The 17,245-nt window shown below is 35.9% G+C and overlaps 1 protein-coding gene across 9 annotated transcripts in view; it reads left to right on the top strand.

Moving 5' to 3' along the window:
- LOC135990083 (sodium channel protein type 2 subunit alpha) overlaps window positions 1-17,245 on the top strand; it is a 53,351-nt gene that overhangs the window by 9,855 nt on the left and 26,251 nt on the right. For 3 of the 9 annotated variants that reach the window (XM_065637443.1, XM_065637444.1, XM_065637442.1), the window contains exons 7-16: window positions 3,345-3,408; window positions 3,977-4,118; window positions 4,942-5,148; window positions 6,529-6,819; window positions 10,020-10,400; window positions 11,361-11,493; window positions 11,930-12,168; window positions 13,100-13,273; window positions 14,658-15,014; window positions 16,633-17,112. In XM_065637443.1, the coding sequence (XP_065493515.1) occupies window positions 3,345-3,408; window positions 3,977-4,118; window positions 4,942-5,148; window positions 6,529-6,819; window positions 10,020-10,400; window positions 11,361-11,493; window positions 11,930-12,168; window positions 13,100-13,273; window positions 14,658-15,014; window positions 16,633-17,112 (2,468 nt within the window). Of the gene's footprint in view, window positions 1-3,344; window positions 3,409-3,976; window positions 4,119-4,941; window positions 5,162-6,528; window positions 6,820-10,019; window positions 10,401-11,346; window positions 11,494-11,929; window positions 12,169-13,099; window positions 13,274-14,657; window positions 15,015-16,632; window positions 17,113-17,245 lie in introns of all 9 variants that reach the window. The other 6 variants (XM_065637450.1, XM_065637451.1, XM_065637447.1 and 3 more) reach the window with 4 other exon arrangements.

The following is a 17,245-nucleotide window of genomic DNA, read 5'->3' as shown; positions in this document are numbered from 1 at the left end:
TTTTTAAACAGATACAAAAGCATCAGTATCTTTCCATTGCAATTAAAATGGTGTGATCTGGCCAAGAGACATAAAAGCATCCTTTTTGTGAAGTAAATAAAAGAACAGTCATAATGTAGTTTAATATATTACTGTACTTTGTACCAAAACATCTTTTTACCTTTTCCTGAATATGACTTTTAGAGTAAATCTGCATTGCAGCACAAAGCAATTCTTCAAGCCTCCTGAAATAGTGTGACAGTCCCAATATGGGATTTGAAATCATATAACTATATTAGTGCAAGATAATGCCCGATATTGTAAATCCACATTTGAACATGGCATGTAAATGCAGCTGCATTGTTTCTTCTGGAACTTGGTGAGTGTCTCTGCACCACACTCCCGTGCACAGCACAGACTTGCCTTTAGAAGAGTACTGGTAATTTCTGCCATGCTTCTTATTCTAGTAAAATAAGAACTAGATTCCCTATTATGTATCTTTTAATTTGTTGCTTATAGTGGAAAATCAAGAAATGAGCATTTTGGTCTCCTTCGTACCTCATAATACAGTATTTTCACCATGTTATTTAATAATGTTACTACTGTGTTAACAAAAAATGTTTTAAAATTCAGATAGAGCTACTCTCAACGTATCTATAGTATATTTCTATTCTGTCTTTCACAATAGTAAATAGCTTCAGTCTCTCCTATTTATTTTCATGTATTTAGGGTTTTAATTTTATAATTAGACATAATCTTAGTCTTTTTATAAAGTCTGTATAAAGCCTGTAAGTGATGATCGTATCCCTGAAAGCCGAGAAACCTCAGTTTAACAGCTGAATGCTTTTGGATCCGAGTCTTATTGCCTTATAATCTCATATACTTATCGTCTCAGCATACTTGTATTATAGTATCATAGTTGTCATCTTGGAGAAGGTTTGGGATGATAACCTATTCTTAAAAACATCTGAAAAACAGATTCGATTCCATTCCCCTTTAGCTGCTTCTGGTACTACATCGCACAAATAGGAACTTCTTCCTAAATATCTGATGTAAATTTTCCTAATTTAAGATTGAATATATTACTACTTCTCCTGTGGAGTTAGAAGTAAAATAATCATAGATGCATTTGTATTAGTCTTCAGGATATTTTAAAACTATTATCTTCTTTATTTCTGGTCTTTTCTAAACCAAGCAAACCTATTTTCTGTTTTTCATTTTCTATACCTATTTTGACTTTTATTCTTTTTTTTTTGGACTCTTCAATTAGTCTGGGATTTTGGTTTTTCTTTTTTGTTTGGATTCTTTTTTAATGAAATGCTCAAATCTGGTAGTTACTTCTCTAATAAATGTACGAATTAGAAGTAATTGCCTCATATGCCATATATGGAATATTCCTATTAACACATCTCAAATTTACATAATTTTTATATCAGCATCGTACTGTTGATTCACAGTCAACTTGCAGTTCGTGACAGTCGCTGCGTCTTTTTGTACAGCAGTGGCTGTGGCCAGATCCTGTCTACTTTGCATTTACGTATTTGATTTTGCCATGTCAACTGTAGCATTTTCCACTTGTCTTTGTTGAAATAAATCCAATTGCTTTTGGACCAGCTTGTCAGTTTGCAAAGGTCATTCTAAATTTCAATCATCTTCTCTCCTAGCTTGATGTCTTCAGAATACTTAATGCATTTTTTTTTCCTATTATTTCATGTCTTGAGTTGGTAGTGAAACTTGTTATGAAAGCCATGTACAGCACGGATCCCTGGAGGATCTTGAGAAGGATGCCCTTATGACATTGGGCCACTGGCAACTGCTCTCTGAGAATCTTGATTTTCAAGCATTTTGTGATGATTCCAGCCAGAACATATCTCCTTTATTTGTTTATGAAAGTGTCATGTAGGACTTGTACTCATGACTGTTGTCCTGTTATTTAAGTTGGCAGGAGACAGGAATAATTTTACATATGGCATTTTTATATAAACTCATATTGACTATTTTTATTACTTTATCATTATCATCTTTGTGTTGAAAAAAATATTTAAATGTTTTCCAAAACAGTAGGCTGAGAGTTGAACTGACTGGATAGTTTAACTGGATCCTCTGCTTACCAGAGGAGGAGCTATGCCACATAAGAATGCGAATTAGGCCCACAGACAATTTTGAAAATCCAGCTTGGTGCCTATCTGCATCTTTAAACTTTTTAAACTTTTTAAGTAGAGGTTAGATCTCCCACAGTGCATGACTATGTGAGCACTGGAATGTCTGAAAATCCACTGTTTTCTTATGTCTGGTAATAGTTTGCAGATGCGTAGGTTAGGCACATAATCTCTCTCTCTTTAAAATAAATAGACTTTATGCTGTGTCTATCATATGCTGGTGGTGACAGAACAGAAGCAGTCAAGAAGAACTGGTTGCAGTTCTCTGCTTGTCTCTTTAGCATTAGCCCTCAGTTATAATAGTTCAGGCCAGCTAAGCTAGTCCATGCCAGCTGGCAGTGAATCTCAAGGAACCATCTGCTTCCTGGGAACAGCCAGAACATACCTAATTTTGGCTACTTTAGCTTAATATGCCACCTGACCCAAAAATCTCCGCTAGAGATTCCCATTTTACCATAAGAATCCCAAACTAGGAATTGATGGCAAATTGGCTCTCCCTTTCTGCCTCAAAGCAGAACAAAGAAAAGAATGTGTCAGGGGCTTCTAAGACTTCTGTCTCTTTAAATTATATTTTACTTCATTTTGATAGTTAGCCTATTCACCAAATTTCTGTAGATATTTAAGTACGTTCCTCTGCTATAAAATTTTGTGTAGTAATTTTTTGTAATGTACAATAGAAGCTTGGCTTTTCCTTCAGCTGCTCAAGTTAAGATCCAGTTTCATGCTGCAAAAATTTCAGTGCTTTTCCAAGTCATATTTGAATAAAATGGTATGTAATAAATAGTTAGAAATTAATAACACTAAATGGCATATATCAGAACACATGAACAAAGGCACGGAATTGCCCTCATCCTTTGTCTTGTTTTTCTGGTATTTGTTCACTCATTTGCTGATATATTAATACATAATTTGGTAATCCACCTATTGTATCTTACTCATTTGGGAAGGTTACTGAGGATTAGCTGTACAACTTCTGTTGTATTTTCTAAAGAAAGGCCAACTTCAAGACTTTATGGAAAGTAATTTTTCTGTCAAATCAGTATTTTCCATGCCTTTTTTTTCATTCCTAATCATTGTATATTGCAGTTAAACTGTTTGTAGCTCTGCTTATTTAAAGTGTAAAAGTCTGTGTCATTGCTCAGTTTCCATTAGGTATAAATGAAGTCTTTCTCATCACCTTTTTTGTTAATTTCTTTTAAAAACCAGGTCATTTCTACTTCTTGGAAGGACAAAATGATGCTCTGCTGTGTGGCAATAGCTCAGATGCAGGGTAAGAAAATGGTCATCATTTTTCATTATTCATCAATAAAAAATAATTAGCTACTGTGATAAGCTCAGGTGGTCAACTTCAGTTTCAACTGTACTGTAGATTTTCAACTACTGATGTTTTGCAATTGAAGCTATACCTAAATATAACCATCTATGTGATTTGAGTTTACACAGGCGCTATCTTCAGCATCTTAGGCTGATTTTGTAAAGGTAACCAAGTGAATGCGATGTGCACAAATGTTACTGCCAGCTTGCTGACAAATGTTTATCATCAGCCATACCCGTTGACATTCTTCTCTTGTATTGGAGGAGATGTGTTGATATGACAAATTGTGTGGAAGGCTGGATTATTATTAGTTATATTATTAAAGCATTGAAATATCATTAGGAAATGGAATTAAAAACTCAAAACCAATAAGATATATACTTTTATTTTAGGTATGTAGAATAACATTTTACTTGTTCATAATTTCTTTAGTAACTGGTACTCCTGAACAATTTTGTGATTTACTATAGCATATCGTAATTTAGAGTAGTTGTTAAAAATAGCATTTCCTCTTCTTTTGTAGTCAATGTCCAGAAGGATATATATGTGTGAAAGCTGGTAGAAACCCCAACTATGGCTACACAAGTTTTGATACATTCAGTTGGGCATTCTTGTCACTGTTTCGATTGATGACTCAGGACTTTTGGGAGAATCTTTACCAGCTGGTGAGGACTTATTAAAGTAACAGCACCATCACCAATACCATTATTACATAGTAGTTGCATAGTTATTTTCATTCACGGGTCCCCAAGGCCTTTGGAACAGAAATCATCTTTTATTTCATAAATCTAAGCTGTGTAAAACAGTAGGGGCCTTGTTCATGATTTAGGTTCCCATGTGCTACTCAAATACATTATAAGAAATAGCTGCTATTTTATGAAGGGGGTTAAGCGTTATTGTTTCTTTTCACAAATGAGTAAATGAACCTATGTTGTTAAAGCTTCTTGCCCAAGCATGCAGTAAATAGATGCTAGTTAAATTTATTTGCAGTCTTGTACAAATTTGTTGTCTTCGAAAAGGTTATATCTCATCCCTGAACTACACATATCCTTAACCTGAACAGGACAGTGATGTTGTGCAGCATAACATTTTGTATACTGCACTGTCTTTGTGGCATTGTAGTTTGGGACTGATGAGACAAGAAGGTAAGATGCTGTTTAGTGGCCCCACTACTGTTGGATTTAAAGGCTTTTATGTAGACATATAGTGGGAGCATCAACTGCTACTACAGATTCTCATTGGTAGAAGTTCTGAAGTATTCAAGCTACAGAATCTTATTTACCTTGACCATAGTAGACGTAAAACTTGGATTTTTGCACATGTGTCCAGTTTGTAATACTATTTGTATGTGGAAAAAGTAACTAAATAATCTCGTGCTAACACAAAGCAATTTCATAATGTATTTTTAGATTATAACACAGATGCTACCATATTATACAACAGTATTTAGAAGTCTACTAAAAATGTGTATTATCTCTTTTTCCCCAGACACTCCGTGCTGCTGGGAAAACATACATGATATTTTTTGTTTTGGTGATTTTTCTGGGTTCTTTCTACCTGATTAACTTGATTCTGGCTGTGGTTGCCATGGCCTATGAAGAACAGAATCAAGCAACTATGGAAGAAGCAGAACAGAAAGAAGCAGAATTTCAGCAAATGCTGGAACAACTGAAAAAGCAACAGGAAGAAGCTCAGGTATCCCTGCAAAGTAAAATTCCTTCTTCCATTCATGATTATGATTGGATGCTTTATGTCCACATATGAAGATACTTTTACTGCCATACTCCTAATAATATATTACTTCCAATCTTACAAATTCCTTTGTTCTGCAAACAATTTTTAATGTTTTCCATTGCACTGTTTCTGCTGGCTTGAGATAACCTGTTAATTTATGACCAAAATGATATCCAAGAAACTAAAATGGAAATTAACTTTTTATTGAGCAATTGAACAAGTTGTCCAGAGTGCTTATGGAATCACCATCCTTGGAGATAGTCAAAAGCCACCTGGAAGTGGTCCTGACTAACAGGTGACCCTATCTGTGCTGGGGAGTTGGAGACGACCTCCAGAGGTTCCTTTCCAACCTCAGCTATTCTGTGATTCTGTAAACTGAAGATATGGGGGGAAAAGCCCAGGAATTCTGCTTATTTAAGTAACAGAAGCAAAACTACTATAGATGCTATGGGAGAAATCTTTTGCTTCAGCAACATTTGGCTTTTTCTACTCCTTCCCCAGCTCTCACAGCAGAAAGCCATAGTGTTCTGGTTTTAAAGAAAACTGGAAAAAGTGGAGAAACTGGAGAAAACACTTCTGTGGTACAGACATCATGATTACATACTGCTTTGAAATTCCTTTTCATTTTTTGAAGACTGAAATCTTTAATAGGATAATTGATAACGTCTGCTTGGCATGTGGCCACATAGAGCAGAAGTTGAATGATGTCTTCCATGTAAGCACATGAATAAAGTCAGCAATAGGGATTCTTTTGTTTGATTGGTTAATTGGTTTGTGGGGTTTTTTACCACAATTTGTAACTAAATGTTAATCAAATGCTCCACAAATGTTTGAAACTTCAAACAGCAACAGGCCTCTAATAGCCTGCACTTTAACTCAAATCTATGGTTATGATTTGCAAAACAGAGAGAAACAATTTTACACCAGATCCTTAATAGACTACAGAGTATTCAAAATCCAGCCAAATGGTGTAAGAAAGTCTTGCTTCCTGTTAACAAGGTTTTTCCCTCTTGTTTGAGACTTGATTCCTTACTTTTACATAGGTGAAAAATTTATTGCAACATATTGCTTCAGTTTAAAACAGGTGCCTGTTGACTTGGTGCTCTGACAGCACAGTTTTCCCTTGGGCTGCTCTAACCCCTGGTTTATGGAGCAGTGGCAAATTATGGTTCCTGTGCTATTTCACAAATTATACTTCTTATGAAATGCTGGGTTCAGTAAATTGGGATCATTGCTTTTATATCAAAATCATTATTTTTTAGGAATGACGATGAATTTAAAATAGTGAGTGGTGTATGTTTGTATAAATGTCATAAATTGCATATGTGCTTGTACGTATAGGCAGCAGCAGCAGCTGCAGCAGCTGACTCAAGAGATTATAGTGGAGTAGGTGGAATAGGTGGATTCTCCGAAAGTTCTTCCGAGGCATCAAAGCTGAGCTCAAAGAGTGCTAAAGAGAGGAGGAATAGAAGAAAGAAAAAAAAGCAAAAAGAACAATCTGAAGGTGACGAAAAGGATGGGGAAGAATTTCACAAATCTGAATCAGAGGACAGCATCAAAAGGAAAGGTTTCCGATTTTCCATTGAGGGGAATAGATTGACATACGAAAAGAGATTCTCTTCCCCACACCAGGTACCATAGTATTATTACCTCTTAAACATCTTTGCTGTCTACTCATCATATAAACAAAACCCTGTAAAGTAGTTTGGTCAATTCTTGCAAAAGATACTACAGATTCTTTAATATCTTAATGAAAGTATGACCATGTTAATACTTGCAGCCAAAGATGAAACTCTAAGAATTTGAGAGATTTTGTTTTTATTCTGAATTTATGCGTAAAAAATCAAAATAATGTGTATTAATTAAAATGAGTTGTATTTCAAGTTTCTTAATGAAAATGGACCTGTCTCCCCATCAAGATGGATGTATTCCGCATGATCATAGATCAGTGACTTCAAAATTCAGTGCACACAGACAAAGGAATTTTCTGTTTTAAAAGAGAAAAGTACTAAATTTGGAGTGCAAAAAACCCAGTAGAAGTTGCATGTGTGTTCATATGACATTTGACAAATTAATTGATATGAGACCATTAATTGTGTTATCTTAAAGAAGGTGGAATTATCTGTGGCAATGTGTCCTTGCATGTGTTCTCTTATATTGAAACACCAGTGACTCAGAGTGCCATCTGCATCTCCCATCCAGACATTTATTTCATTTGATAATTTTGTTATGTCATCCCTTCTACAGTTTTCAGTGCTCCTCTTCATTTGCCCATCTCTAAGTGTCCCCTTAGCACTTCAAGTCTAGATCCCACATCCATTGTATCCTTTTTCTGCCCCTTTGTCTGCCTCAGTATGCTTCTTCCTTTTATTCTCACCTTCTTGATTCTCCCTGGTCTTTATGACTTGCTTTCTCCCTCATTTTTGCTACTACTACTAAACCAATGCCTTCCTTTTAAATCCTATTCTATTACTGTGTCTGGAAATCTTGTTTCACCACTAAATACATCACGAGTGTCCATATTCTCTTCATGTATCACTTTCTCCAGCTGCCATTCTCCAAGAAGCTCAGAGCACTTCATCCAATATTTTCGTATTAAGGACTGTCCTCCTTAGACCAGACTATGGTGGTAATACAATGTTTCTAGCTTCCGATTTCTCCCAAGTTAACTCCTCCTTCCACTTACTTCCTAACGTACTTCCTTTTTTAATAGTACTGCATCCTTCCTCCCCCCCAGCCCCCTTGGTCTGCCAGCATTTTATGTTGTTACCTGTCAAACTAATCTCTGTAAGGCTTCATTGCTGAATTTAATTAGTTCATGATTCATTCTGTCTCTCATAAATTTTCACACGGATATCCATTGACATCAACTTCATGTTGAAAACCCATCTGATCCCTTAGGTGCATATTGTTGCTTGTGTCCTCGTTCAAGCTGCAGCCTTATTCAACTGCAGCTCAATTCATCCATATTGTAAGAAATGAAGCATTCCTCATACAACTTTGTTCTCTTACCTTTTCAACTTCAAATTCATTTACAGCTGTTTACTATGACAGTCTAGCAATCCTCCTCTCTCTGGTTTTCCAACCCTGGTTCCTTTTCATTCTGGGTTCTAGCCACTAAACAGAAAATCCACTCACCAGTTTTTAATAACCTTTTCCTAGACAAAACTCAGGTTTCTGTCTAATCTTTGACATTTTCTTTGACATTTCACTTGCCTTTAATGTACCTGACCATTATGTTCTTCTTGAAAACTTATTCTTCCTAACATTCCTGATTTCATCCCCTTTCAATTCTCCTGGTTTAGTTGTGCTTTAGAAGATCCTTTTACCCCTTTGACCGTTTTCTAAGGGATTTCCACAAGGATTTTTGCTAGTTCCCTTCTCTCTCTTTCTTTTGCCACCTTTTTTTTTTTTTTTTTTTTTTAAACTCTGGACTCACAACTGCGAATCATTTTTAACTTGGACCTCTTTCCATGTCCCAATTACTGCTGTATTCATCAACAATGTTGTTGCAAAGGGCACTAACCTACCTTATTGCTTTTACCTAATCTGCTAGGAAACGTATCTACCTAAAGATAATTTTTAATACCATAAAACATACTGTGCCTAAAGTTCTTCCCAACCCACCTTGTCTACTCACAGTAAACAAGTCAAGCCCAGCTTTGACTGACCCATGCCAGCATCCATAACCTCCTGTTAAATTTTCAAACTAGTTTCTTTGAGCTCTTTCTGGTATGCTGCCCCTCATGCTTGGAAGAAGCTCCCATGGGTTTCCACAGAACACTTCATTGCTTTCCTCAAATCCCTCTTTAAAACTCTCTTTTACCATGCTGCCTACAGAAAGCTTGACAGGGAAGTGACTTCAGGTGAGCTAAGACCACTGTTTATCAAACCCATCAATTTTACCTCCTTGTATTCCCTTTTTGTATCCATCTGTTGTGTTACACCTAGATGATAAGTTCTTTGCAGAGTGCCTTTTTGTTCTGCATTTTGCAGTACCTAGAACAATGGGGCTCAGGTCCATAAATATAAGTTGTACAAGAGACACAAAGACACTGCTTTGTTATGTATCATCTCTGCTGTTCATAGACGTCTTGGGTGAAATCAGATGCTAATGCTAATCAGTCAAGAGAATCACTGACATGAATTGAAGTTAAGAACATGTATAATTATTTGAAAGATTAGAGTATTATTTTGACTCTGATCCTGAAAAGATCCTGCCATAGCAGAGCACTTACATGAGTAAACTGATGAAGATATGTGAGACTATTCATACTAAATTACAGGAATATCTTTGCATATACAGTTAGCTAAGACTGTAAAAAAGAAATAAAAACCTTGTTGTGGCCTATGTGACTAGTATCTGAAAAAAAAAAAAGTGTGTTTTTCAAACAAGGCAGTATTTGGGAGCTACCTCTGTGTGCAGACTGAGTCACAGGAAATTAGCCTAAAATTTTATTTACTCAGCCTGTCAGACTAATGCCAACCTGGGGTAAATAGTGTCTAGATGTGCTTACTCGGTTTATGAACAGTTGGTACTAAACAGGCAGAATGGCAGAGGAAACAATTCTGTCAAGCAGTTTCTTTTACTCTAATTAAACCAATTGATTTCATATATCCAAAGTAGTAAAAGAACTAGTCTTTGTCTGTCACTTATGTGCTCTTTGTTTACTATCCAAAAGGGAGTGGAGGAGGGGGGCTGTACCAGTTTGTTTCTTTGTAGATGACCTTACCCTTTAAGACACATTAACACTGTGGCTTTTGCCCCTGTATGATAACGTTCTATTTATAAGGATTTTCATGTGATAATCATTGTTTTTATTTGCCTGCAGTCTTTGCTGAGCATTCGCGGCTCCCTGTTTTCCCCAAGGCGAAACAGCAGAACAAGTCTTTTCAGCTTCAGAGGCCGAGCAAAGGATGTAGGATCTGAAAATGACTTTGCTGATGATGAGCACAGCACTTTTGAAGACAATGAGAGTAGAAGAGATTCTCTCTTCGTCCCTCATAGACATGGTGAACGGCGCAACAGCAACATAAGTCAGGCCAGTAGGTCATCCAGGACAGTACCTCCACTTCCAGCAAATGGGAAGATGCACAGCACTGTGGATTGCAATGGAGTCGTGTCTTTAGTTGGTGGGCCGCCAGCTCTGACGTCACCTACGGGACAGCTTCTGCCAGAGGTGATGATTGATAAAGCAGCCACTGCTAGCAATGTAAGGAAGTCTGCAATAGCTCAGGCATGATGTCCTTTCCCTGTATCATCAGCCACTGTTTCTACAAAATTTAGTCACTTGGCAATGATTCCCTTTCTGGACAAGCTGTGAATGCTCCTTTCATATATTCCAGTCATAAGCTAAAGTAGAACCTGAAAATATGTGCTAATTTACTGGGTATTAACAGAATAACACAGTGAACCATTGAATAAATGTAATATATGTAGTCTTATACCCATTGATTCATTATGCTTACTCAAGACAACTGGAAGATTCTGTATTCATATATCAGACAGGATATCGTAATGAAAAATACTATAAATCAATTATATTTACTTAATGGAATATATTAAATGAGTATTTAATGACCTCATAGTAAACTTGTGATATGACACTGACAGTACAACTTACATGGGTTGCGATAGTGTTCCTGTCACATAGTTAATTTTTCTAGGGTTTGGGTTTTTTTGAGATGTCAACATTATTAATTTTTGTTTGTTTGAAAACACGTGCTAGGAAATTGATAATTTATTCTAAATCAAGAGTTATCTTAAGAAAATATACTTTGTGCTTTTACTGCTGGCTGCATGGGCTGTGCATTTTCACGTTTGGAAAAAGACTTCACCGCCTAACTAGAAAGATATTTACAGCAAAGCTCATTGACAAGCATTGTGGAACTTTCTGGAGTCTAAAAACTGTTTAAAGTCTAAAAACTGTGTTAATGTCTCAGCCCTGTTTCAGCAAAATGCTTAAAAACATATTCTTTAAGCACAAGAGCAATCCTACTGATGTATTTGGCTATTTCCTATATACAAAGTTAGGCATACATTAGTCTATTGCAAAACCATGACATAAATGGAGCATGGTGCAGAAAAGCAGAGTATTTTAAACCATCATAGTTTTATAATAACTTACAGTGTTAACGGTCAATAGTCTATTTAATCAGTATTTTATTTTCAGGGAACTACTACAGAAACTGACTTAAGAAAGAGGCGGTCTAGTTCTTACCATGTTCCTATGGACTACCTAACAGATCCTAGTGCAAGGCAAAGAGCAATGAGTATAGCCAGCATGCTTACAAACACAATGGAAGGTATGTAACACAGAATTTTTGTATGACGATGCCAAAAAGTGCTATTAAATGTATGATATTTTAAGTAGTGGTGGTGTTTTAAAGCAGCTATTTCAACGCAAGATGAGATTTGTGCACAGAAGTATTTTTTTAATCCATTCATCACCCAGCCCATATGCCAGATTTCTAAGACAAATTTCTATTTTGCATCCTATGTAGCATTTGCTTATGAATGGGTATTTTATCTATTTAATATTTAGTATTCTTTTTATATCAAATTTAAAATTTAATTATAATTTCTTTTGACAGACAGTAGCCTTGGTTTCAAAAGGTATACAGTATCAACACAATTTATCAACAGTACCTTGGAAAACAGCATTTAGGCCTCAAGAAAATACCCAAGTGATACTGCAATAGAGAAATATGTTTAAAATGTTATTTTCACTTTCCTCTCTAGAACTGGAAGAATCCAGGCAGAAATGCCCACCATGCTGGTATAAATTTGCTAACACTTGCTTGATTTGGGACTGCTGTACTCCCTGGCTGAAAGTCAAACATATTGTGAATTTGATTGTGATGGACCCATTTGTTGATCTGGCCATTACTATCTGCATTGTCCTGAACACCCTGTTCATGGCCATGGAGCACTATCCAATGACAGAACAGTTCAGTGGTGTGCTTTCAGTAGGAAACCTTGTAAGTCTTTCGTGATGTACTATGTATGTCAAATGCATTTTTCTTAAATAATTCTTCGTGACCTATGTACTACATATGTTTAAAAGAAAATGTTGACTAGGTATTTATAGGCTTGGCATAGTTGAAGATAAATTAAAGCTTTACTGAATCCCTCGTTGTTGACATTTGTAGATTTTGCTACTCTTGCTTTATCGAGCAAAAGATAGTAAGATTTATTGAGTTAATATGCATTTTGGTTTTTAAGACCTTCAGGTTCTGTCATTAAAGCTGCTTAAAGAATTGATCCAATATGTTTTCTGGGATGGATGCTCACAAATCATAATAATTTCACTTCCATTTCCACACCTGTTCCATTCCTCACTAGCACCTCCAGAGTTGCTGAGTGTTCAAGGGATTGTAGAGGGTAAAGACCCAGTAAGTTTGGCAGGTACACTGCAACTCCACAAGAAACGGTGAAATGGCACGACAGTGCCTTCCACAGGTTATGCTGAAGAAGAATAAGTCTCCTCAACTTTCAGCATGATTTTTTTTCTTAATAAAATAATTGTCCCTCTCATGAACTTATTTTTAGCCCTAGAAGCAAAAAAAATGTCCCCAGGGCAAATATGAGATTTAGGGAGGAAAAACTGAACATTAAAATTAGAAGAGATTCTGTGTATTGGTATTTATACGTGCATATTAGCAGTCTAGATAAAAACCATATTTTTCCTATTTACCTGTTTTTCTTTGGAAACCAAACATTGTGATGCATATGTAAGCTTCAAATCTGAATTTAATTCCTAACCCCAATGTATGGCAATATAGAGAAGCTATTGAGATTTAGCATGGACTGCTTGCTGAAGATGCAACTTACCAGAAATGGATACCACTAGTGTTATTTTTTTAGTATTTTCTCATTAAACTGTACTAAGAAACTGTATTTTCCTTGCAGGTGTTTACTGGAATTTTCACAGCAGAAATGTTTCTCAAGATAATTGCCATGGATCCTTACTATTATTTCCAAGAAGGCTGGAATATTTTTGATGGTTTTATTGTGAGTCTTAGTTTAATGGAGCTTGGCCTTGCAAATGTAGAAGGATTGTCTGTCCTTCGATCATTCAGATTGGTAAATATACTAAATAAAATAAGTTTCTATTTTACATTTTTGTATTTGTGCATGAATGTTGTGCATTTTTTGTTGGTACTTTAAATATTTGCCTAAGTCAGACGATATTTTGTAAGGACTTACAAAATACGAAATTGCATACGCACTAGATGGCCTGTATCTATTATGTCAAGTTTGTTTTACATATCATCTTAATAACGTCTATTTCTTCTTCATGATATTGTCAACGTCAATTCTGTTCTTGCAGTGAGTGTGCTTTACGGATTAACATTTTTAATAGTAGTATATCTTAGAGTCTCGTTCTCCATAAATGAGGGAATAAAAAATGCAAGAGCCACAGGTCCTCACTACCTGTGACTGAAGATTAGTAAATCACTTAGTAAATAACGGATTAGTTCATAAAAGTTTATTGACAGTTTTAGCTGATAGGCTTCCATTACCAGTTTGCTTACATGGTTCATTTTAGAAGAGAGTAGTGTTAAGATTTTTCTTCATCACTAGCAGCCTTCTTAGCATCCTCTGCAAGGGTCCATTGCTGTCTAACAGCTTTTCTGGTCGGAAATCACTACAGAATCTCTGTCTGTTGTTAGATACCTCCGTCATAAATAGGAACTTGAAAAACCTTGGTCTTGCTGAAGATTAATTAGTATTTAGATTTAGATTACTTTTAGTATTCTCCTCTTCCAATTGTCAGAGGACCTGCTGAATCTTTCCAAATAATTTCACTTTTGTCTGTTTCAATTTGTACTTTAATGTAACAATTTCCTTTGTCTCTTTTTCTCAATGTTGTATGACAAACTTTGTAAGACAGTTTATGCTTATTTTAAATGACAGAAAAGATATTGTTAAAGATATGTGCAAGCAACTTGTATGCCTGTCATTAACAAATCTAGCTTGTTTCTCTTTTTAGGAAAACCATTTCTTCCATCTCTCGGCCAGTTAAGATGAAAATGATCTGCAGCTGTCTATACACTTACAGTCCTGTTAAACTGATCACATTCCACATTTGCTGGTTAACTTTTAGTAATATTATCTTAGAGTTAACAAAAGGAGAAAGACTCTTTTGTCCAAATTTTCCAACAAGTACAACTTGTTTATAAATATCTAGTCACCAAAAGAAGCAAAGTCTGTATTGGAGTCTTTGTGGTAATTGAAATGAGCATAGAGACAGTATTTTTGACTTCTTATGACTTGAATCAGGACTTATAACTGCTGATGTCTAGTAGTCTACGAAGAAGTGGAAACATAAATTTTGTAACTGAAGTTTCTAAAGGTTAAACGAGACATGATTTAGACACAGGGTAACCAAAATATGAAATTTACAGCAACAATTTCATTACAATTAGTAACATGAATAACTGTATACTATTCTTCTGTTTTGCAGCTTCGAGTTTTCAAACTGGCAAAATCTTGGCCAACTCTAAATATGCTGATTAAGATTATTGGCAACTCAGTGGGGGCTCTGGGAAATCTGACCCTGGTGCTGGCCATCATTGTGTTCATTTTCGCTGTGGTGGGGATGCAGCTGTTTGGGAAAAGCTACAAGGAATGTGTCTGCAAGATCTCCAGTGACTGCGAACTTCCACGTTGGCACATGCATGACTTTTTCCACTCTTTCCTGATTGTATTCCGAGTGCTGTGCGGGGAATGGATAGAAACCATGTGGGACTGCATGGAGGTTGCAGGCCAAACCATGTGCCTTACAGTCTTCATGATGGTCATGGTGATTGGAAACCTAGTGGTATGTAATCTGTAGGGATTTTTAAAAAACTATTAGAACATATTTCCTATTTTTTGTGATTTAGAAATCGGAGATGAAGACTGGAGAAGGACTTGAGGAGATCATGTAATTCATTTGCCCTTTCTCTAAGCCAGGTTCAATCATACCTTGATCATTTATGAAAAATGTTTGCCTACCTTTTCTATTAAATCTTCAGCGAGTTTATAACCTCTTTAGTAAGATCACTGCTGAATTTTGCTTATAGCTAGAAATGCCCTTAAAAAAACCCATCTAACTTAAATCACCTTTCACAGCCAATTAAACTGGCTGGTCTCAACAGTGATGGAAAGCAGTTGGTCTTCCTGACTACATTTATATTACTTAAAGGCTTACTGTTTCCACTTTCAGTCTTTTCTTTCTGAAACAAAATAAGGCTAGCTGTTCATTTTTTTCTCATAGGCAATGATTTCTAAACTGCTTATCTCTTTTGCCACTGGCTTCTGAATTCCTCCCAAGCAGCATTTTGGATAAAGTCATAAGTACTGAATAATGTGGAATAATTATGCTTCCATGTCTTACACCCAACTTTCCTTGTGATACATCCCAAAATGACGCATGACATTTCTGTACCAGCATTGTTTTTCTGAGGCAGCCTATATGTCCTTTTCTGCAGTTTCCACCTTGCCAGTTTTCACACTTTCTGCATATGTACTTTTCATTTTTCATAACCAGCATTTCCACACTAGTACTTCAGAATTAAATGCCGTATTGATTTTGAATAATTTCACCAATTTACCATGGTTATGCCTACTTGTACTTCTTGCTTGTTGAGTGCTAGCATCCCTTATTTTTTGGTATCATCCATGAATTTTATAAATATGCTTATTCACAAACATAAATACCAAGTTTAACCAGAGTAACATGAGACTCCTGTGGTATACCTTCTAAAATATTCTGCAAGTTTGAACAGGAAGAATTGACAAATATCATTTAAATAGGATTTTTAATCAGTTTTGCACATAGTCTTATAATTACATGTATTCAAAATTTCTCTTGTGTGTTTGTTAAATATCATGCAAGAAAGTCTGAAATAGTTTCTTAAAACTGAGGCATATCACATCTGTAGCCTCTTTATCTCTTAGCCAGCTTTCCTGCCTAAAGCAAAAATAGACTGATATATTCTTGGCAAGTATGTAAGTTTATTATATTCTGAACACTGAAACTATGGTGTGTTGAATGGTAGAAGACTGGAATCTGCCTGCATTTCCCTCACCTATGAACACTACAGTGAATGCAGCTTGCATGAATTACTACATATTGTTGTATCTCGCCTCCTTATGTCATTCTCCATTTTGAGGAGCAGACCTGCACTGCTTCCAGTGTGGAGGATAAAGTCAAGGAACAGCTCAGATTTTCACCTATATGAGTCAAGTTAAACAAGCTAAAAATTTTTTTTGCAAAGTTGTAATAAAATATGGGGGGTAGGGATTATGGACCGGAAAAAATAGGAGGAAGATGGGTTGAAATAAAGTGCAAGCTGTGAAATAAAAATTATGTAATTTCGAACAACTGATAATGGAATTACTTTTATGACTTAAAAATAAGAGATCCAGTATATTTTCTCCTTACTGTCTTCTAGGTACTCAACCTCTTTCTGGCCTTGCTGCTGAGCTCATTCAGTTCAGACAACCTTGCTGCTACAGACGATGATAATGAAATGAACAATCTCCAGATTGCTGTGGCGAGGATTCAGAAGGGAATAGATTACGTGAAGAGAAAAGTGCGTGAATTCATCCAAAAAGCCTTTGTTAGAAAGCAGAAAGTTTTAGATGAAATCAAACCTCTTGAAGAACTAAACAACAAAAAAGACAGCTGTATTTCCAACCACACGATAGTAGAAATAGGTAAAAACCTTGCCTATCTTAAAGAAGGGAATGGAACTACTAGTGGCATAGGCAGCAGCGTGGAAAAATATGTTGTTGATGAAAGTGATTACATGTCATTCATAAACAACCCAAGTCTCACTGTGACAGTGCCAATTGCTGTCGGAGAATCAGATTTTGAAAATTTAAATACAGAGGAGTTCAGCAGTGAGTCAGACCTGGAAGAAAGCAAAGAGGTAAGACTGTTTCTATATACTTGGATGCTTTTCTTTTTTTCCTGAGGTTACTAGTGTTGAATTAAAATCTCTCTTTAATTTCTGTATAATGGTGTATACAAACTTGTAATGGTACTTAAGGTAAATTGATGTA

The sequence above is a fragment of the Caloenas nicobarica genome, chromosome 6 (genome assembly GCF_036013445.1).
Source record: "Caloenas nicobarica isolate bCalNic1 chromosome 6, bCalNic1.hap1, whole genome shotgun sequence".
In the NCBI taxonomy this organism is placed as follows: Eukaryota; Metazoa; Chordata; class Aves; order Columbiformes; family Columbidae; genus Caloenas; species Caloenas nicobarica.
Note: the sequence above shows the minus strand (reverse complement) of the source record. Positions and strands in the feature narration are given on the sequence as shown.